The 24,448-nt window shown below is 32.7% G+C and overlaps 1 protein-coding gene across 10 annotated transcripts in view; it reads right to left on the bottom strand.

Moving 5' to 3' along the window:
* Nucleotides 1-4,358: 4,358 nt before the first annotated feature.
* The window catches only part of LOC143243814 (uncharacterized), a 67,141-nt gene continuing 47,051 nt past the window's right edge, over nt 4,359-24,448 (bottom strand). For all 10 annotated transcript variants that reach the window (XM_076487560.1, XM_076487542.1, XM_076487524.1 and 7 more), the window contains 8 exons: nt 22,928-23,030; nt 22,174-22,326; nt 16,401-16,500; nt 14,746-14,936; nt 12,941-13,063; nt 9,605-9,664; nt 8,606-8,703; nt 4,359-7,167 (listed from right to left, as the gene is read on the bottom strand). In XM_076487560.1, coding sequence (XP_076343675.1) covers nt 7,128-7,167; nt 8,606-8,703; nt 9,605-9,664; nt 12,941-13,063; nt 14,746-14,936; nt 16,401-16,500; nt 22,174-22,326; nt 22,928-23,030 — 868 coding nt within the window. In that variant the 3' untranslated portion in view covers nt 4,359-7,127. The remainder of the gene's footprint in view (nt 7,168-8,605; nt 8,704-9,604; nt 9,665-12,940; nt 13,064-14,745; nt 14,937-16,400; nt 16,501-22,173; nt 22,327-22,927; nt 23,031-24,448) is intronic.

Consider the following 24,448-nt stretch of genomic DNA (forward strand, 5'->3'; position numbering starts at 1 on the left):
GTGCGTAAATATTCCAGAATCAGTGGCTGCAAGATGACAAATCTCATAAATCTTAACTGACAAAATTACTTTGTACAGAAAAGGATTTTTCTCAGACTCGACATCTCTCCTGTACAATCACCTCTCTTGACTAGTAAACTATCCCTTTCATTCATGACTAATTCCAGATCCAGAAAATATCATTGCAAGCAGCAGAGTATGCAAGGTTATCCATTTGATTGATGGCTTAATCAGTCTGCGAGAACCAAAAGAAAGATATAGTGAAATTACAACTTTGGAAAACTAAAAGAGCTTAAATTGTTCATGATCACATAGTAAGGAGCACAGCAAACAGATTCCAAAAAAGGACTTGATAGTTAGCATATCTCTTTCACTGTTGGGAGGAAGTATGGTACATAATAGCGAGGGTGAATGGCGAAATATTGAATACCTGGCTGATACAGAAGCAGTGAGTTACTGATAAGTCTTGCAATACATTAAATTCTTCAGTTGAGACATTATTAGAGCTAGTTGATACAATATTTGTTCAGGCAAATGGAGATAGAGTAGCCATAAATCGTTGGATAGATCTTCAGCTATGTTTGTTATATGTCACTCACAAAATAAAGGTGGTTGTTTATAACTCTGTCTTTAGAATCCTTAGAATGGACGTACTGTTGAAATTATTTTTTAATTTTGGTGAACTGAGGTTTCATAGAATATTTATCTGATCACAGTAAGTCCAGGAACAGTGTGAGTGTACGTAATTAAGGGAACAAGAGCACCTGTACACGGTGTTCTGTGATGTACTATGGACGAAATCTAGCGACTTGGTGTCATAAAACGAGGTTATAAGAGCAAATAAATGACTACCAATTTATCTATTGTTGGTTGAGGATTATGTAAACAATTTTAATGCAGAGAAAACAGTGAAAGTAGCTTGTTGATTGGGTATCTCGATGTTTTTTGTTGTTGTTTTTTTGACAAGAGATGACCAAATGAGTCAATAAACAGTGACTTACCACAAACATAAATACAAGCAACACACATTTTATAACAGAACACCATTCTGGTTCCCTGAAGCATTGTTTGTGTACTCAGCACTGAAACATAGTAGATGTTGAAGGACAAGTCATACAACATTCATTGAGTACTTATGTTGTGATGGTCATGAATAATGAAGTCACTTGTGATGATGCCTTTCCTCTCCTCAAAACAGATAAATATCTGAATTCATCAGAAGATTTCCGTTGTTTCAGCACTTTAGATCAGTCATCCAGACACGGAGTTGAACTGGGTCACGAATCAGATGTAAGACTACTTTTAGCATGATAATTTAACGTTGAGCCACATGTATCTAGAGACATCATATGATATTGTCATAACTGACTTGTAAGGTGTTGTTTAGAAAGTTTTTTTTTTTTTTCGAATTTCCCGCAAATTCACACGAGGGCTATCTTTGTTAATCGTCCGTAATTCAGCGGAGTAAGACCAGAATGAAGGCAGCTAGTAATTCCCACTCACCGCCAACTCTTGGACTACTATTTTACCAATGAATAGTGGGATTGACCGTAACATTATAACACACCCACGACTGAAAGAGCGAGGAAATTTGGTGTAACGGGGATTCGAATCGTCGACCCTCAAATTATGTTTTAAAAGTGTTACTTCCACTACTGTTAGAAAGATAGTGTTTGAATACTTGCATTGAAATGCTTGGCAGGTAATGATTTTTATGGGAGAGATAACAGTTGGTTTTCATAAAGAGCAGAATATCATGGTTTTCATAAAGAGGAGTGCAAGATATTTTGACTAAGCCAAATTAAAATATAAAATTGCGGATAAAATTATCAGTAGTAAATGATATTTAACAGTAACTTAGATAACATAACAAGTGTATTTACTGTTCTGTTTGGTTGTGGTAGAATTTTTTGCACATTAAAATATTTCCGATACGTCCACAGCTTAACGGAATGCTTTCTTAAATTTTGTTTCAATACAAGGTACCAAAACGACGTGCGAAAACAAAAGTGTTCTTGACCAGGTGTAAAGGAACACACGCAGGGATATCACTAAACTTGTAGGTGGAAGAGTTGTTTGTTTTCTGAATTTCGCGTAAAGTTACACGAGAACTATCTGTGCTAGCCGTCCCTAATTTAGCAATGTATGACCAGAGGGAAGGCAGCTAGCAATCACCACCCACAACCAGCTCTTGGGCTACTCTTTTAACAAACAACAGCGGCATTGACCGTGACTTTATAACGCTCGCACGCCTGAAAGGGCGAGCATGTTTGGCGCGACTGTGATTCGAACCCGTGACCCTCAGATTACGAATCGAACGCCTCAACCCACCTGGCCATCTGGAAGAGAGTCCTGAAGAACTTCACTGTAAAAGTTAGCTTTTGTTTGTTTGTTTTGGAATTTCGCACAAAGCTACTCGAGGGCTATCTGTGCTAGCCGTCCCTAATTTAGCAGTGTAAGACTAGAGGGAAGGCAGGTAGTCATCACCACCCACCGCCAACTCTTGGGCTACTCTTTTACCAACAAATAGTGGGATTGACCGTCACAATATGACGCCCCCACGGCTGAAAGGGCGAGCATGTTTTAGCGCGACGGGGGCGCGAACCCGCGACCCTCGGATTACGAGTCGCACGCCTTACGCGCTAGGCCATGCCGGGCCGTCAAAGTTAGAATTTATAAAATAAAGTACATGTTTATTTCAGACTTGTTCACTTAGTGTTATTAAATATCATTTGTTGTGTTTCAATAATTTATTTACAGCTTTTATTTCAAAAATGTGATAAAATTGTACAGTTTTTAAATTTGGAACTTGTTTAAGCATCTTGTAGGTTAATTGGAATAAGAGGTTCGAAGAAACTACAGCAGGTTCACAATAATTTTTATGAGAACATGCAATAAAATCATGAAAAGTTCAGGTATTTATGGAAATCATATCTCATATGATTTTAAATATTTTTCTATGGTCTAATAAAAGATATAGCAAGTTTACAAATTTTCTGAGGGAGACACTTTTTGTCTACCCCTTGTATACGTGTATTTATATGTAGTAAACATTCGCCTTTTTCATAGCTGTTTTAGAATTAGCTACGTATTAAAAGCACAAACAGCCCGTCAGGTGGCGTTTTGCCAGCGAACTGTTATTCAGGTAAATAAATGTGTCGCTATAAATGTGAGTGCTGTTCTACACGTGTGTAGCTGTTCATGAGCATGTTTAACAAAAATTAATTGCATAACAAACACATGAATGGAAATAGAGAATTATTTATTGATGCTAAGACTTTACGACGTGACGTTAACTGTGATTACAAATTATTTGAAAAGCAATGTATATATTATTTCACTTACTGCTCGCGAGATGTTTTAGCTTCGATATTTAGATACTCAGTAAGTGGCGATTTTTTTAGGAAAGATAATAGTAGTGGATAGACCCATATTACGACTGTGAGAAAACAGTTTTGTTGTTTTCTAGTATGGGTATTAGACGATATTTCGATTGTGTTGAATTGAAATATTCGTACAAATGAAACGTTTTTAGTAAATGAAATTAATAAAGAGTAGTTTAAATAAATATACGCTCGGTGAACCGTTTAGTTTGTGATGAAATAGTTTCAAGCATGCAGATTGAAATATTTAGAAAAGCACAATATCACTTTTGCTGTACTGAGCATAATTATCAGAAATCACTGGCAAAAACAACTTTGCAGGTGGCGCAACAATGGCAAACAATATCTTTGATACTTCTCTCAGTCACCATGAGTCCAGCCTGTTGTAAAAAGACCACAGAGATGTGCGAGACACTGGGACAACTGGTCTAAACAACATGTAACCTGCTCTCCTTTCTGATGCTGTTACTGCATGTATTAAACACATCCTCTCGTCACTCAGCGTGAAAGAAGTGTTCATGATAACGCATATCAAACAGATCCCTTTGTTACCCTGTGTGAAAGAAGTGTCCATGATAGCACACAAACAGATCCCCTTGTCACCCTGTGTGAAAGAAGTGTCCATGATAGCACACAAACAGATCCCCTTATCACCCTGTGTGAAAGAAGTGTCCATGATAGCACACAAACAGATCCCCTTGTCACCCTGTGTGAAAGAAGTGTCCATGATAGCACACAAACAGATCCCCTTATCACCCTGTGTGAAAGAAGTGTCCATGATAGCACACAAACAGATCCCCTTGTCACCCTGTGTGAAAGAAGTGTCCATGACAGCACATATCAAACAGATCTCTTTGTCACCATCTGTAAAATAAGTGTTCATGATATGAGATATCAAAGTGATCCCTTTGCAGAGGTATTGATAGGTGCTTAACATTTGTGGTTTGGGAATAAATCAATCTTTAAACAATTATATTTCATATGATAATTCTTATATTTATTTAGACAGACAGACATTAAGTCACTGGTGATAGAAAAAAATACACGAAAAAACTTAAAACCATCATACATTTGTAACACATTTTTCAAGTTGCATTTATAATGGAAAGGGAAAGCACATAATTATATTTTGATTTTCTTCAAGTAATCATATATAATATCAAAAATACTTATTGCAAATTAATATTTACTCTAAATGTTTCAACATCTGATGATCTAATATCTTATCTAAAAAATATGTAATGAAACTTTAATATTAAAACTTCAAAGTCCTTGTTTTTCTCTTCGTAGTATAATGAAACCAGTAATGCCTATGAAAATACTGTTTAGCTCTAACACATTTCACAAATACTTGAGTTTGTCTACAACTTGATAAACTAAGAAACTTCAATAATATAATATTCTGAGAACTGTAATTACTTTAACACATTTCATCTGCATAATTAACATTATCTGAAACTGTTTGGAATAAATTCTGATTTGACAGTGTGCCACACGTATCCCATCTAATGTGTGTTATGGTACTGTATATCCACATACTGAACATGAACCATATGCACACAGAATAAGCACTGATTTAACACTGTCACATCTAATGTGTCATGGTACTGTATATCTACACACTAAACATGAACCATAAGCATACAGAATAAGCACTGATTTAACACTGTGTCACATCTGGTGTTATGGTACTGTATATCTACACACTGAACATAAATTTTATAACCTCTTGGAATGAGTACGTATATCACACCTGACATGTGTGGTATAATGCAGTACCACATTCTTTATACTGATAACATAAGAAGACAAAACAAAAACAATGGAAACCCACAGATATAGAACTTTTAAGTTCAAAAATGGTTTCTAATTAAATACTAAGGATAAGACAAACTTAATCTAACCTAGATGGTTATGTGTATTACTTTAAGAGATGCATCACCATATTACTTGCATGTTGCACTAGTCTTATATTAAATAACCTCATTAACATAATCATCAGATATCACAGTTGTTCACCAATAACAATTAAATACAAAGCAGCCTCCTACCTGAGGTCAGGAATGGATTACATAGATAATAAATCTCTAACTTATCAAAAATCTTCATGAATTAGATCTTTCAGATGTGTGAGATTCATTATGTACTTACATAAATATAAACCTATTTTAAAATAAAAAATATACCAAATTTCTTTTCAATATTAATTAGACTTTATTAAGGCATCTACTTAATTATTTCTTATAATTCCCAATATATACATGTATGTGTTAAAACTTGGTTTAACTAATAGAAAAGTCCTGAGAGTAATATGCAAAAATACTCAATAGTCTTAGCTAATTTTAAAAATACAAAAAATACTTCCAAGTTACATTTGATAATTAATCACTGCACTCAAAAAAAAAAATACACACAATTAACCTGAAAAAAGTTTAGTGAGTGATAAAGTGGTCATAATTTGACTCTTCACATAGGCATAAAAATACTATAGAATACTGGGTCAATACCAGCCACATGAACTATGTTGGGTTCGCAACAGCATAACAAAAAACATCATTATCTAGTTAGCTAAGAAATACATAAAGCTTGGTATGTCAACATACCTACAATTAGTAAATCTTATGCTTATCATTTTATTTCTATTAACCACGAAACATTAAAGATCCACCTGATTATATTTTATTCTCAAACATTGCTATTAATATATATAAACATGAAAAATCAAGAACCCAACATCCTTCATATTCATATGGATTAACTGTCTTGGTATTTGTGTGAAGCTACACAAGGGCTCTTTGAACAAGCTGTCTCTGATTTTGAACTGATACACTGGAGTTAAGACAGCTACACGACTACACCAATGTTAACTCTTAAGCTATTCTAACCAAAAAGTGAGATTTAAGTTTCACTCTTATGATTCGCTCAGAGCATCATCTATGTCTTCTAATTATGTGTATGGAAAATTATAAAACAAAATACAATAAATAAACATTTGAGAATATTTTCAAGAAAGCTTAAAAATCAAATTCATCACTCAGAAAAGCAGAATAAAAATAATTTTGTTTCATTCTATAAAAATTAAACCTGAGTACATTACGTAAAACTCCAATTTTTTAACTCAAACTCCTGATATCTGGAACTTTTGACAGAATAGTTTTCTTTAGGTGTTACACAAGATAAGGTCCATCTGTTGAAACCATGAGGATTTCACAGGTTCTTTTTCTCAGTGTGATTTATCGTATTTCTCCTAGTTTTTTTTAAATCAGTTAACCCCTCTATGAAGACTGAAATAAAATTCTGATCACTTTAACTCTGTCTTCTTTAATCAGTTATAAAGCACAAGTAAGATCTTTACGGAAAATATTAAAAACTAAATTATTCCTAATAAATCAATGACGCAGAGTATCATATATTTCAACACGTGCAGAATCCTCTCATCATGGGTTCGTTTGGAAGACATTGCATGATTAATTACACTTCAGTGACAACGATTTCCATCCTCAGAAATTCCATATAATTATTTTTCAAAGCTTTTCAATGTCAATAAAAATTACTGAAATCAAACCAACAGGAATAGTTGTTGTTGCTCAGTTATATTTTCTCTGACAAAAGAACAATATGTGAACTACAGGATGCACAGAAAACATGACAGCTGCTCTACACTCAACAAATGTTTCCTAAATTGCTCCAGTACAGTTGCTTCCCTCATTACTCTTACCCACCTGTAAACAAATGTTTCCTAAGTCACTCCAGTACAGTTGCTTCCCTCATTACTCTTACCCACCTGTTCAAAAACAAAATAAACAGAATCAAGCAAGTGGAACATTATAATGTTTTGATTATTCATGCAGCCGATTAAAACTCTAGACACATGAAATGAGATATTGAGGTTTTCTTGATATTAAGGTTTTCTTTAAACACTGCCAGAAGACAGACACACATTTCTTCTTTTTACACTTAACACTGGAAAAAGTCAAAATACTGTAAACTCACAGAATCGTAATCTACTTATAAAATTATCTTACAGCCTGAGTAGTAACACATGTAAAAATGTAAACTCACAGAATCATAATCTACTTATAAAATTATCTTACAGCCTGAGTAGTAACACATGTAAAAAATGTAAACTCACAGAATCATAATCTACTTATAAAATTATCTTACAGCCTGAGTAGTAACACATGTAAAAATAACTTTCAGTTCTTTTTTTCCATGTGCAAAAAACTGTTTCACATTTAAAAATCACCCTCTTCACAAAAAATGTACCCATGAATCATAACAGATATGAGCATCGAAAATTCCATTTCACTACTTGTGCTTAACTACTTGCATAGCAACTATGTTATTAAAGAACTGTGCCAGTCCTGCTTTATTTACTAGCTATGGATATACTCTAGCTAGGATTTCAATAGATGTATTATTTATGTAGATACTTTTCACTTGTTCATCTATAGTGACCACACTTAAGAGTTCAGTGGACAAATGGTCTAAAAGAACGTTTCAGCCACACTATTCATACTACCTACACTTATTGTATGCCACATAAACTTGTGAAAATGATCCTGGAAGACTGACCATCTCTAAAACTCTTGAGATGGCAACATTTTCTACTTAAGATACACAAAGAGGACATTTTTCAATAAATAATATGGCCTGAAACTACAAGATGTTCAGAAAGTCACTGTTGAGTTTTGTACATTAATAAATATACAAGTGCACAGTGACTTTCCGAACACCCTGTACATTACTCTGTAGTGTTTGTTTCTATTACAAGTAGATAAGACTTAAGGCTGAAAAAGTCTAGACAATAAAGCAAGTTAAAAAATTTCAGGGTTGTATTCTTTGCTTTAATCAATAAATTTATAACCAAAGATACAACATCTTCTTATGAAGTTTTTTTTATGCAGATGGTTGTGATGAAAATAAAAACTATTATACATTTGATGCTCCAATAACCTTACAGTAAATCTTAATATTTAGACATTCTCAATACTGTTATTGTAGTTCATCCAAATTTGTTATAGAAAGGTTACTTTAAATAACATTAACTTCTGCAATATAAAGACATTCTCCCTTCTGTGTCAACTGAAATCTAAATACTGTAGAAAATTCCTAAGAGTTAAATCAAAATAGATACGTACATAGAAATGGACGGAAAATTACCAAATGTTAATTTATTTAATATTTAGAAATTTCATTACAGAACTGAATGAGAAAGTTACCTTTCTGTTGAGCTTGAAGTATCAGCATGAAATAGAACTGGAGGTTGGCCTGGATGAGTCAGTTGGAACAATAAACTGCTGTCTACGCCATCTGTTGGCTACAAAACCAAACATCTGAACAAGTCTTTTTAATTCAACTGTTTTAAAATTCACGTTATCAAAGACTTTATAAGTAAGAAAATTATCTACTAAATTATTGCATCATAACGTTCAAGTTTAAACACTTTAATAGATTTTGTTGTTGTCAGTGTCTGACTCACTTCTTAAGAATAATCATAAAATGTTTGTAAAAAAAATAAAAGATTACAGAAGAATAGTGACCATCTTTGGTGTCTATATAGTGAACTAGAACATTTCAAAGTATACAAATGATTACCCAATAATGCACAGGTTCATTCCACTGGACCAATTCTGTATCGGAGAAGTAATCTTGACTACAATTAAAAATTTCCTGGGTATATCTATACGAAACCTGGAGAGCATTTGCCTAAATTCTAAAATGTCTGAAATGTATATTTATAGTTCTTTTCAACAGTCCTGAATACATTGTATATGGTACTTACTGTTCTTAACTGTCCCTAAACCAATAACACAGGGTAAGGAGATTACTTTATGATACTGATATTAAATACTTAACAATGTTGAACAGAAAACAGAGAGATAATTACATTTGCACTTTGACCTCAACCTCTGCATATAGGGTTAATGAATATTACTGACAAAAAACATTTAAAAAACTCAATACTTTTAAAGAATATTCTTATTAAAAAGTCCTGTTTCTCCAAACTACTTCATTAAGAAATAAAACTGATACTTTAAACAATTTACCATTTATACATTTATGTACAAAATAGTTTTCTAAGGATGGTATCTGCTACACCACAGTTAACTTATTATCAAGACAACTTATCTTACAGTGTATTATGGTTATCTTGTTTTAATGGCAACTTCTGTCATAAAACACAAGATTATCTTGTGTAAAAGACACATTCTACAAACCTCTAAAAATGTATCCACAGAATATCCTAACAAAGGAATACTTGCCAAAGCAGCTATATCCTGCAACAAAAAATAAAACATTTATTATGTCTTATCCTGCAATAAGAAAGAACATGTTTTATATATACAACCGCATAACAAGGAAGAACATATCTTAATAAGCTGCTACAGTTACGACAAAGTGTTTGTACCCCTGTATCGTGAGTAGTTTTTTCCTCATAACTTAAAAAGTATCATGATTAGGATAATGAAAGTAGAGTATATTATACATATACTAATACACATGTACATAAATTTTTATGTAAATTGAACAACAAATAAACTGTTTATAAACAAATAACCAAACATAGGATGGGCAGAAAGTGTTCGTGCCCAATCCGCAAGTTCCGAGCATCGTTCTTGATACAAGTGCCTAATATATTAACGTATTCTTCATTTTTCATGATTCCGTTGATGAAGTGAAGGCTGCCTACATCAGAAGAGCTGAAGAAACCCTATAGCATGATCGAGCCACCTCCGTGTTTAACTGTAGGGACAGTGTTCTTTGAAAGATTTCGTTCCCCCTTCTTACGGAAAATATAGCAAACATCATTGTGGCCGAAAAGCTCGATTTTAGTCTCATCTGACCAAATAATTCTCTTCCAATAGGTAAAGGGTTTATCTACATGCTTTCTTGCATACCTCAATCGTGCCTCTAAATGAACAGGCTTCAAATATGGAGTTCTACGAAGACAGCATGCTTTGAACCCAGAAGAGCCTAACATGTTTGTAACTGTAGAGGTGCTTACTTCAACTCCAGTTTCCCTTACCAGTTTCTTTATGTCATTAAGTGTTAAATGAGGGTTCCTAGTAACTTCTCTGAGAACCTTCCTCTTGGTTCTTTCTGGAATTTTGGTGGGGTGTCCGGAATGAGGGAGGTCAGCAGTTGATCCTGCAAGCTTAAACTTGGCAATTATGCTTTGAACATTAAGACTTGTATTTTACAATAATAAGGTTTTTTAAATCACTGGACAGTTGTTTCCTGTTCACCATGATGACCAAGCAGATAATGACGGAGACGGTGCTAAATTGCCAGAAGTACATTTTGTGCTGGCTAAATTCCAATAATTATGAACCCAGTGTCTAGTTCTGGAATGGTATAATGTACTTTATTTGCCAAACCAAACAAAATATTTAAGGGAATATCAGTTTTTTCACACGTTCTAAACCGTATGAACACTTTCTGCTCCTCCTATTTTTGGTTATTTGTTTATAAACAGTTTATTTGTTGTTTAATTTACATAAATATTTATGTAGATGTGTGTTAGTATAATATTTATAACACATTATACTTCTATTAGCCTAATCATGATACTTTTTAAGCTATGAGGAAAAAAACACTCGGGACATATGGGTATGAACACTTTCTGTCGTAACTGTCGGGGTACTTTAAAGGTTCTTTAGGGTCCTACTTCCAAATCCAAGTTCATATTTTATATCCCACATTACAGCCTGTAACCTGGGGATCCTTTTATGTTATGCAGCAATTATTTTAATTTAGTTTAGAGGATGGAACAGCCAAGATGGACAAACAGGTAGCGTGTCATCTCAAAACATTATGTATGTTAACTCCAGTCTCTGGTGCATCATTTAAGTTGACACTGGCTGTTTTGTCACAAAAACTATTGCTTATGATAAGTTGACAAGATCCATCTTTTGCCACATTTCAAAGTGTTTAATTAAAATTGTATTAGCCAATGACATTACAATTTGATTTGTAAAGTCACTTTCATACTTAGACAAATAAACTATATCATCAAGAATATTTAGAACTTCATTATTAAGAGTCATAATTACTTGTCTCATTACTGAATGGCTCACATTCAAGTTATGTTAGTAAATCATGTCGAAAGAAAATAGGTACATGGTGTGTCACATGAAGTGTGAATATAAAGGGAAAAGGAAATACAAGAACCATATAGTACAGATATACTAGATGAGAAGGTACTTTGAATGGGAAAAGAACCATATAGTGCAGATATACTAGATGAGAAGGTACTTTGAATGGGAAAAGAACCATATAGTACAGATATACTAGATGAGAAGGTACTTTGAATGGGAAAAGAACCATATAGTACAGATATACTAGATGAGAAGGTACTTTGAATGGGAAAAGAAACATTTCATAAAGATTGTGACATTTGTAGCTAATTGCATTAAAAATACCGATATTCCAAAACACCATGTCTAACTACATCCTTTAAAATGCCATTATTCCAAATATCGTGCCTGATTACATCCTTTAAAATGCTGTTATTCCAAATATCGTGCCCGATTACATCCTTTAAAATGCTGTTATTCCAAATATCGTGCCCGATTACATCCTTTAAAATGCTGTTATTCCAAATATCTTATGTCTGGTTACATCATTTAAAATGCTGTTATTCCAAATATCGTGCCTGATTACATCCTTTAAAATGCTATTATTCCAAACATCGTGTCTGATGTCAGTGAAACTAATAAAAGTGACCCAAGTTATGCTCCTTTCCCACATACAATTTTCATAATGCAAACAGACAGTAAAATGCTTAAGTATTTAAACTGGATCATCATTTTAAGTTGTTTGCCAAATGAACGTGTATTTGTGGCACCATCATCTCCACTGATGCAGATTTCTACAAAAATAACCAGAACAGCAAGCAACAAGTGACAGATGTAAATATGAAAGATCATACTAACCAGAACAGAATGGATATGATGGATCACATGTGTAGCTACAAACCAAGTCAGGAGAAATATACATAGAGAAGCTTCAAAAGCAAGAGTAGTGGATTGTTTTTTCACACAAAGTGCCCATAATTTGACACACCTAGTCTAATACTAACTGTGTCATGTGGGACCTAGAGGGGTGTTTTCACACAAAGTATCTATAACTTGACACACCTATAGTAGTCTAGTATCACCATGTTGAATATTAGACTTCTTAAACTGAAATTATCTGCATACTATAATAACTGTTACACAAATACACAATTATTTAACAGGTTATCACAATCTTTTAATGTTTCCAAGTACTTTTAAAACTAAATGTTCATTTCTTAGGAAGTGCTTTATCATCTTTACCACAAGATGAAAATTAATATATACATGTAATACATTAAACATTCCCTTTCTCCTCAGTGTGAAGAAACACCCAGCTTCACAGAGTGAAACAGTTAGCTAAGATTGTCACAGCTCGTGTATAATTTCAAGGTGAAATAGCTTGCTGAGAATGTCAAAACCAGTACATGTTTTCATGTTATGGTGAATTAATACTCTGCATAATGCAAACTAACATAAGAATAAACTGTGTCTTACCTCACTTGCTTTGTATCTATACAAAACTTTGTCTTTAATGACAAACCAGAACCGTTTCCAGCCTCTCCGACACCTTTTCTGGAGGTAACCGCTAATGGAAGAACCCTGATCATTGGCACAAACCTTGAAAAAGCACACATGCTTGTATAAAAACCAGCCATAGCACAAAAATTAAAACAATGTGCTATTTATATAAAAGTAAGCCTCATAAGAAACCTTCCCAAATAAAAGTAAACACATTAAAAGTTATGATTTTTTCCAAATTATTTTTCAGTTACACTATCATTTAACTCATGTATGTTTGCTGATCTATTCACATTACATTTACTGGCCTGTTTTTCTCTCATCCAAGCAAAAACTTAGTTGAAGCTCTATTTACCATAGCTCCTGTTAACAAAAATATATATATTCAGTTAGTTTGGTCTTTCATCCATATCAAAGTTCAACTGAAGTTATATTTACTATATCTTCATATATATCATATAGACACAGTTAGTACACACACAACACATGGTTTCTTCTTTCATCCATATCAAATTTTAACTGAAGTTATTTACTATATCTTCAGTTGATAATATATATCATATAGACACACACACACACACACACAAACACATGGTTTCTTCTTTCACCCATGTCAAATTTTAACTGAAGTTATATTTACCATATCTTCAGTTGATAATATATTTTCACCTCGTTTCTTCTTTCATCCAAGTGAAAGTTTAACTGAAGCTTTATTTACTACAACTCCAGTTGATAATACTATATAGCCACTTGACTTAAATATGAGAGAGATTAAGGATTTTAAATCAAGTAAAATAATAGTTAATAAAGCTGTTTTAACTGTGTATTGTATATAGTTAGTAAAGTTGGACTAACTGTATATTGTATATAGTTAGTAAAGCTGGTCTAAATGTATATTGTATGTGGTCTAAATGTACACTCTATATAGTTAGTAACGTTGGGCTGTATATTGTATATAGTTAATAGGCTGGTCTAACTGTGTATTGTATATAGTAACAAATTTAGTCTAAATGTATATTATATATAGTTAGTAAAACTGGTCTATCTGTGTATACAGTTGGTCTAAATTTATATTATATACAGTTAGTAAAGCTGGTCTAACTGTGTATTGTATATAGTAACAAATTTAGTCTAAATGTATATTATATATAGTTAGTAAAACTGGTCTATCTGTGTATACAGTTGGTCTAAATTTATATTATATACAGTTAGTAAAGCTGGTCTAACTGTATTGTATATAGTTAGTAAAGTTGGTCTAACTGTGTATTGTATATAGTAATAAATTTAGTCTAAATGTATATTATATATAATTAGTGAAACTTTATCTATATTGTAACTGTGGTCTAACTGTATTGTATATAGTAATAAATTTAGTCTAAATGTATATTATATATAGTTAGTAAAGTTGGTCTAACTGTGTATTGTATATAGTAATAAATTTAGTCTAAATGTATATTATATATAGTTAGTAAAACTGGTCTAAATGTATATTATATTAGTAATAAAGTTGGCCTGAACCTATATCATATTCTAAGACACGATTAAGAGGTCATTCATTTTTATCTTCGATCAAAACACATGAATTAAGGTAAGTTTATTTTTGATAGAGATATGAATATATGGGAGCAAACAATTAACATTCTGTAAAGTGATATGGCAAAACTGAGTTTTCTATCTTTACAGAAGTTAGATCAGTTATAAAAAAACATTCCTACAATTAAAAGTTTATTTGTTAAGATCAAACATTCATGGTATAAACTCATCACGAAGGGAGTTCTCACCTCTATCAGTACACTCGGCAAGATTCTCTTCATTTTCTTTCCTATATGCCGTGGGTTGCCTTTAAACTGAGCTCTCAGTGCTGCTGCAGACTGCGGGGTGTCACTTTCCGTCTCTCCAGACTCCAAAACTCCTACAGGGTCACCTGTTTCCATGGTAACTGGGCACTCAGATTGGCCACTTTCAGAGAATTCTGGACAGTGAAGCAACAGTTACAATTGTAAAGGGTGTTACGATAAATTAATTCTTCTTATACAACATATGTATTTAGATGTTTAGATTTAGCTCACATAGTTGTTCATGGAAGATGTATAAAATGTTTCTTCAAGGAGTTATAAAGTGTACAGGAATTTCCTATTAACAGAAAGTTTAAAGTTGGTTGAACAGGTCTTATCTTACTAGTTTTTCTGTCTATAGTTTTTGTACACATTTGCTACTTTTGGATGCCAGTAACACTAGAATATATAATAAACAAGAAACACTTATGCCTAGTAAAGAAAACAAGGTGTAAACACAAATACGGCATGGAACGTTTCATCTCAGAATAAGTTTAACTGTATTCAATGGATGATGTACAGCTCATTACCAACAGTCAAGTTTTATTATGTTTCTTGATGATGTACACATTAGTCAATATATGTTTCTTGATGATGTAGCTCATTACAACAGTCAAGTTTTATCACTTGATACAGCTCATTACCAACAGTCAAGTTTTATTATGTTTCTTGATGATGTACAGCTCATTACCAACAGTCAAGTTTTATCATGTTTCTTGATGATGTACAGCTCATTACCAACAGTCAAGTTTTATCATGTTTCTTGATGATGTACAGCTCATTACCAACAGTCAAGTTTTATCACAGCTCATTACCAACAGTCAAGTTTTATCATGTTTCTTGATGATGTACAGCTCATACCAACAGTCAAGTTTTATCATGTTTCTTGATGATGTACGTTTCAAGTTTTATGATCTTGATGATGTACAGCTCATTACCAACAGTCAAGTTTAACTTGATGATGTACAGCTCATTACCAACAGTCAAGTTTTATCATGTTTCTTGATGATGTACAGCTCATTACCAACAGTCAAGTTTTATCACAGCTCATTACCAACAGTCAATGTTTTACCAACAGTCAAGTTTTATTATGTTTCTGATGATGCTCATTACCAACATGTTTTATTATGTTTCTTGATGATGTACAGCAGTCAGTTTTATCCTTGATGATGTACAGCTCATTACCAAAGTTTTATCATGTTTCTTGATGATGTACAGCTCATTACCAACAGTCAAGTTTTATCATGTTTCTTGATGATGTACAGCTATTACCAACAGTCAAGTTTTATTATGTTTCTTGATGATGTACAGCTCATTACCAACAGTCAAGTTTTATCATGTTTCTTGATGATGTACAGCTCATTACCAACAGTCAAGTTTTATCATGTTTCTTGATGATGTACAGCTCATTACCAACAGTCAAGTTTTGTCATGTTTCTTGATGATGTACAGCTCACTACCAACAGTCAAGTTTTATCATGTTTCTTTCTTGCACATTTGGAACATTTGAGTATTGTATAAAAGTCCAGAATGGAACTAAATTTAAAATTATGTTTTGAAATGAAATATTTTATTATTTACTATAATAATCTAAAGCATACCCTGCTGAAGCTTTTGGAAACATGCATCACAAACCCTTGCAGGTCTAAACCCGAGGTAATGAAGTGGTGCACGATTTACTGAACAAGCAGAGCACACAACCTAAAAACAAACAAACATGTGATTAACCACTAGGAATTACTAATTAAACTGAAGAAAATATTGTTTTGTTGATAAAAGTTAAGCTATAAACAAAATTATATGTAAAGTACTAACAAAGTTGTAAACAGCTGAAAGATAATATTTGTACATTTTAACTTTCCAAGTTAACTTTCAAATATCTTTCATCAACTAATTAAGGTACTGAAAAAACAAAAAGTGAAAAAACATTTATTAAATAGAAATATTTTTTCAAGAGATACATTATTTCATTAATTAAAAAAACAACACAATATAAAAACAATTTTATCAATTAATATAAATTTATGCTCAAAATTATTATCAAGATTAGTATATACTGTCAAAAATAATGTGGCAACACTACCATTCCAACCACACAGATAACCAAAATAAATTTTGTGAAATCAAACTTGACTAACTAACAAGGAGAAAAGTGCAGTCAAGGCATTCAAATGTCAGTAAATTCCTTTGTGAGTTAATCGAAATTAAGATCCACGAAATTTATTTGCTGAATAAAGAGGTTTGTTTTTTTTAGTAAAAACACTTGGTGACATAACAGAAAATAGCTTAATTCAGAAATGATTTAAGTTTAAAATTGAATCAATATTTTTACTTTCATGATACATTTTATGCACTTAACTCTAGACTAGGTAATTCCATACTGTTTTTAATTAGGCTTATTATATCAACACTCACTAAACATACAAGGTTTCATGACCCCCTTCCACCTCCTTCATTTAAATCACAATGGGCAGACAATAATTAAACTATGCTATCTGGCTAAATGATTTTTTGACTTTCATGGTTTTCCTGTTTCAAGGAATTTAGTGTGACACACATACATTGGCTTTTATATAGATATTTATATAGATTTTTTAGATAATATTATATTCTAAACACACTAACCAAGATTTCAAATTTAGTTGTGAAGAGCTGACACTTGTACTGATTACTTTCACAAAATGTTCTCTTTTACAAACTATATATCTAAAACTGGTAATCTCAAGTTCAGGAAAAATCACTGACAAACCCTTGGAATTATAAAATTAATACATTTTAAATATTCATAATCAGTTTTGGTGAAATTTTAAACCTACTTCAGTTTGCAGACAACCCATCTATATCTACAATAAGGTCACATTTTGCATAAAAAAATTAAAATATTTAAATAACAATGACATCACTCTAAAACATCATAAATGATGATTCAATCTTGTTATTGTAGCATGTTCTGTCACTAGGTGCACTCTTTCAATATTTGGTAAAAACAATGAGAAGCCTGGTTCACAAATTAATTTGTCTTCAATATCATTGGGTATTGCTTATTGGTAGGCTTAATTTTATAAACTTTTCTAAAGCAATTCCAAAACTAATGCAAGTCTTACTTACAATCTTGTTTGCAGAAGTTCCCCACTGAGTAAATAATAACAAACATGCTGATTAACTCACTGACTAATAAAATCATTTCATTCAATCCACTGTTTTATTAACTGATTAATTTATTGAGTCTGGTACTTATTATACATCTTCTAGATTTTGTTAAGGCTAACTTTTGGGCAATATTTTATACTTGCATCATCATAACCTTATGAAAAACTCCCTGTAGCAACATAAATTTTTTGCAATAGGCTCAATCAATTACACCAACCTTGTGACCCTATAGTGACAATCAGAATTTATACGGTATAAATTTTTAGCACATCTTTAAGAAATTGTTTAAAATTTAATAAAACATTACAAGTCTTTTGTGGATACAAATTAAACTTTAATTAAGTATTTCTATTAAACATCTGTCTGTCAGTAAATATATACAGTTAGAGTGTTGACTACTCCAAGAACAAAGTGATTTTCATGTTAAGATTAAAAATAGTTTTCTTCATATGAAAATTTTCAAATTACACTTACATAATGTCTAAAACTTCCTAAATAAATATCAAACTTGTTTTTTCAGAAAAGTATTAAAGATGTTATTTTTTTATCTTAACATTATATGGGGCTGGGTCAATTTGACCAACCTCATAACCACCATATTAAGAAATAAATCTAAATTACACTTTTTTCATTCTAGAAAGACTACAAATTATGAGAGGAAAATCCAATTGTTTATCCTACATAGCCCAAAGCTTGTAACAATATACATCTGTTTATACTTAATTGTTTTATTGCCCTGTGAACCACATACAAATAATATCACCACACAAATTGTAAACAACTAAAACTTGCAGCTCATGTTATTGTATCAAATTATTTAATGCATAAGGTGTTTGAAAGCATATCTCAGAGAATTTTTATTATTATTTCACATTATCTTACCTAATATATAACCTTATACAAGTAAATAATTTTTACATTTTATTTACTTTTATAACAATAAATAAAACATTCACACGAAAAACAAGAAATAAAGTACTAAGCCATGCCTTCTGTATTTTTGCTCTTAACTGTCAATAAAACTTAAGCCTAATTTTTAAGCTAATAGTACTACTACACTAAATTTTTATTTATTTAAATTTTGCATCTAAGAAAATAAAATAATGACACTCACATAGTAGACAGTGTATTGTAGCTAATGCAATTTTTCTGGCTTTCTTATTATGCAATGACAGTTTTAAAAATTCAGCAAAGGTTGTTGATGCAACTCTAATGTGGAAAACGTCTTGAACTGGGGGTTAAAGTAGACATTTTCATAAATGCAATATGTATTTCCAAAAATATATAACTCTCTCACTCCAGAGCTATTACTCAACTGCCAAGGTTTTTTCCTTTGTTTATCTAACCATTGGTTTGATTTTTTTCATACTTGATCCAGTCTTCTATACCACATTAAAATGTCCTTAGCAGTATTTGTCTCATGACACTCTGCAACTAAGTCAATGTGTTCTCTACCCTGGTACTGTGACACTGGTTCTCAATGTGGGAAAAGGTCAAGAGAAAATGTTAATTTCCAAAACATACATACCTCCTCTCACACTGCAACTAGAATCCCACATTGAGAAGGTGAAGTGAGCTGTTGAAAGTATTATCCATACAAAAAGCATCTACACAGATCATAGGTATGTCAATAGAAGACTGGCACCTAGTGGGGAACCACACTACATCCACAACAGGTGTGTTCTTCGACCCAGAACTTAATTCATGAACTGAGGGTGGAATTTACCATCACTATTGGCCAGGCCAGATAGCTGCAGTCTCACTGCAGGGGGTTTGAATTATAAGGCCTTGGAGTACCTATATCCCACATTGGTGATGGAGCAACTGGACTGTAATATATATACCTAAGAATGGATCCCAAACTGTAGCCAGAGTAATGCATTCCAATCCTCCAGAATCACAAGTAGACAAACCTTCAAGATGACCTAGAAGGTCGAAACATTATTCTCTGCTTTATTAGTAAGTGTTAATACCCATATCAGCTGTCCTGAGATACATTTTTATTTCAGGTGGGTTTCTTATCATCACGAATTGTGTCATTTGTATCCCTGGAAGATCTCCTTCAACCTGAAAAAGTAAAAAAGGCAATATACCAAACTCAAAATGACAGGATCTTGTGTGCCTTATTCAATCTGAGGAAACAGAACTTATCCTCACTCTTAAACCATGGGGACAAGACAAATTTCACTTTTCTCCTGAATTATGAGGAGAATGTGAAACACACTAAGATGAAGATATTGCAAGATCATGCAAGTAATGCTAGATAAAAGTACTGAGGGAAGTCCAGACACCAGTCTGCACAATGTCCTCTAATGGGCAACTCAACCAGGCCACCAAGGACATAGATATGTGATGAATCAATCATGTAACTTGTAGAAAATCCCTCATCTCCAAAGACATACCAGAATAAGAAACATGGGTCAATTTCATACTCATCTTATCAGTGTAACCAGGAATAAATCCTGAAAAACTGAATGAAAAATAAATGTTTGTCATTTTCAGTGAAGGTTTTTGTTGACTCCATAAATTAATGCCTTTAGAGATGCCAGACAGTGTCTTATGTAAAAACCAGTCTGAGGACATAGGTAGAATGATAGAACAGTCTGTAAAAAATCAGTGCAAACCATTTCAACAGGCAACACTTATAGGTCAGCAGTAACAAAAGATAAACGTTCAGGTAAAGAAGATAGTTAGCATATGAGAATTGGGGCACAAACAGGTGTTAAGAAAAGGTATGCAATGTAACCTTCATAGCAGTTAGGTATCTGGAATGTTCATTTGAGACAAGGAATATAAAATAAGTTAAGGAATCTGGGAGACTCAAAAGAATTTTTTGTTGTTGCAAGTATCAAACAGTAGTCATTATGACCACTTTATGCAGGTTGATTGTGAAAGATGCAAAAACACTATCTAAAGAGCCAGGTCAAAAATGAGTTATGGCTGGCACTTCTGATTGAAAGAGATTCAATCTCCTTTCAATATAATGTTGGGGTATCTGCTGTGCCCACTATATGGAACTGAACCCTGAATTTCATATTGTAAGTCCATACTTACCAATGTCTCAAAAGAGGACTAAGAAGACAACAGACTAAAAGAAGGCACAGGAAAAAACTAATCTAATTATCTTCAAAGTCTATAATTGCCCTCACTTGCAGACTCAGAGGACCACTATAGAACATGTCTCCATCTCACTACAAACAAGATCATTTACATTCTCCACTGAGAGCAACCTCACACCCCTGATTACTGTATCACACTAGATATCAGTGGTAGGATAGGAGAGACCTGATTTCCTGCTTCCATGCAGGAATGAATAATGTGGGAATTCATACCATAACTAATCTTCCCAATGGAAAAATTTGTTTTCCTTTTTGAGCAAATCAACTATATAACATGGAAAAGGATGATCAGAGTATTTCTGAAAAATCTCAGTGCTGAGAGGCCTATTAGTGATGAATTTTGAGAAAAAGTGATATCACCTGAATAAGGTGCTTATATACTAGGATAGAGAGAGCACTGATGTAGGTGAAGAGTATCTGGAAACAAAAGTCACTGAGAGCAATTAGGTGTGGTATAAAAAACTAAAAAAAGCCAGAAAAATCTGATCAATGCTCAGATGTCAAAGAGACACACTGGCAGTCAAGTAACAACTGTAGTGTGAAACAAGACAACTATGTTTTGGAATAGGAAATTCTTTGTACAGAAGACAACATAATACAACACATCATTTGATAGTCTTTAATGTCTTGTGGGTATCAGAGAAAGGTATTAGCAATCTGTGAAGGAAAAGATGTGAAGTGGGTCTGATTTTCTAAGTGATAGCTCTAAGACTGAAGTTATGAAAATTGTGTTTTGTCTGAGTTATGACAACATTATAATGAGCAATTTACATTAAATTTCATATTTCTGGGAAGAGTGATAAATAAATTAGAGAAGGAAAATCTAAAGAGCAATTGTCACAATTATCAAACTATGGAATATTGAGGATGTTTGAAACATTGCCTTATAAAATTAATAACTTAAAACTTTTATAACATTGGAACTTGATTTATTAACTGTATTTAAATACTGAGTTTATTCATATAAAGTAGCTTGATTAAATTGTTAATGTGACTCAATAAAAAAGATGACATACAAATATTAACCTGCTCCTAATGAAAGGGTTAAAATACAGCTTATAACATCAATGTTTTAAAAAAAAAGTTTCAAAATTGCTATACAAACCTTCCCACAGGCTCGACAGTGATGGCGACGAAAGGTGACTGTGAACTCACTTGTACATAACTGACACATAGTGACCCTTGCATCAGGTATCCATACTGGTGCTCTCTTTCCAAGGTCAAAAGATGAATCATCCAATGGCATTATTTCTCCATTCTATATTTGTATGTATTTATGAAAATTTTAAAAATCTGATATATATTTAATCTATACCACAAATTAAGCCCTTTCTTTCATCCAGAACATTCAATTAACACTCTAAACTTTCACCTATATCATCCAATTAACTCTCACACTTTCAATTAGACTTTCCAGCCACCTCTAAAACTTTTATTTGGACCACACCTGCTAGTTTTATATTAAAATATTTTTGTTTTTACTATATCAATCTATCTATTATTCAAAGGAAACTATGTATACCTATATTACTTAAAGCAAGTTTTATTCTAGCCAACCTTTCGTATTATTTGACTTTAGCATAATTTTTACTTATAAAAATGTCAACATATAAACTTTAACATTTACCAAAACTTCAATATGATTTATAAATTTACAACTTACAAAAACACATACCAGTTTAGTTTCCTTTTATATCTTAACCAAAATATTTTTACAAATATATTCAATTCATTTAGAAATAAAATCACAATTCTTACAATTTGTTTTTTAAATACAAAAATATGTCTTGTACTTAAACATTTTTCACATAAATACCAGAAAACTGAAAAAAGGTTTAATAACTGGTTATCAAATTTACCTTTTGATGCAATCGTACATTCAAAAAAGTGCTGCGTTTACAAGCATTTTCTTCAATAGCCTTGTTTAATGCATTTATCCATTCATCTCTTGTTTCTGGAGAGCTATGAGAAATGTAAACATCAGTTGACAACAGAAACACTATATAACCCTGTGGTTTATAAATTACTTCCACACAAAACATTTAAAACTCAGTTTACAGAAACAATGCTAACAATTTTAACTGTAATAAATTACAAAACTTTAGGACTTTAATTAAAATAATCCTGACATCATTATTTAACTGATTTATCAAAAAGCTATACAAAATAACAACACAGTAACACTGAAAACATACATATAATTATACTAGTAAACATGCTCAAGAAAACTGCTGTTAAAACTGAAGTATTCTGGCATTTTGAAACTGTTATACTGCCAGTTAAAATTGATAATTATGTGTGTGTGTGTTAACACTTGTATACTGCTTGGTTACATTCTGATACAAGATTTCAACAGAAAAATAATGTGAAGTAAGATTCATATGTAACGGATTGTTAACAGTGATATATTACTGGGTTTATATACAAGTTCATTATAATAGTAATGAGACACCATCATACAGTATACACAGGAGTTCATTACACTGGTAATGGTACAATGTTATACAGTATACACAGAAGTTCATCACACTGGTAATTGGACACCATCATACAGTATACCTAGGAGTTCATCACATTGGTAACAGGACAATGTTGCACAGTATACACAGGAGTTTATCACTCTAGTAATGGAACACCATCATACAATATACACAGGAGTTCATCACACTAGTAATGAGACACCGTCATACAGTATACACAGGATTTGAACATACCAGTAATGAGACAATGTGATACAGTATACACAGAAGTTCATCACACTGGTAATGAGACACCGTCATACAGTATACACAGGAGTTCATAACACTAGTAATGAGACACCGTCATACAGTATACACAGGAGTTCATCACACTGGTAATGGGACACCATCATACAGTATACACAGGAGTTCATCACACTAGTAATGAGACACCGTCATGCAGTATACACAGGAGTTCATCACAGTAGTAATGAGACACCGTCATGCAGTATACACAGGAGTTCATCACAGTAGTAATGAGACACCGTCATACAGAATACACAGGAGTTGAACATACTGGTAATGAAACACCATCATAGAGTATACACAGGAGTTCATCACACTGGTAATGGGACACCATCATACAATATACACAGGAGTTCATCACGCTAGTAATGAGACACCGTCATGCAGTATACACAGGAGTTCATCACAGTAGTAATGGGACACCGTCATGCAGTATACAGAGAAGTTCATCACAGTAGTAATGGAACACCATCATACAGTATACACAGAAGTACATCACACTGGTAATGAAACACCATCATACAGTATACACAGGAGTTCATCACACTGGTAATGAGACACCATCATACAGTATACACAGGAGTTCATCACACTAGTAATGAGACACCGTCATAC

The sequence above is a fragment of the Tachypleus tridentatus genome, chromosome 1 (assembly GCF_004210375.1).
Source record: "Tachypleus tridentatus isolate NWPU-2018 chromosome 1, ASM421037v1, whole genome shotgun sequence".
Classification (NCBI taxonomy): Eukaryota; Metazoa; Arthropoda; class Merostomata; order Xiphosura; family Limulidae; genus Tachypleus; species Tachypleus tridentatus.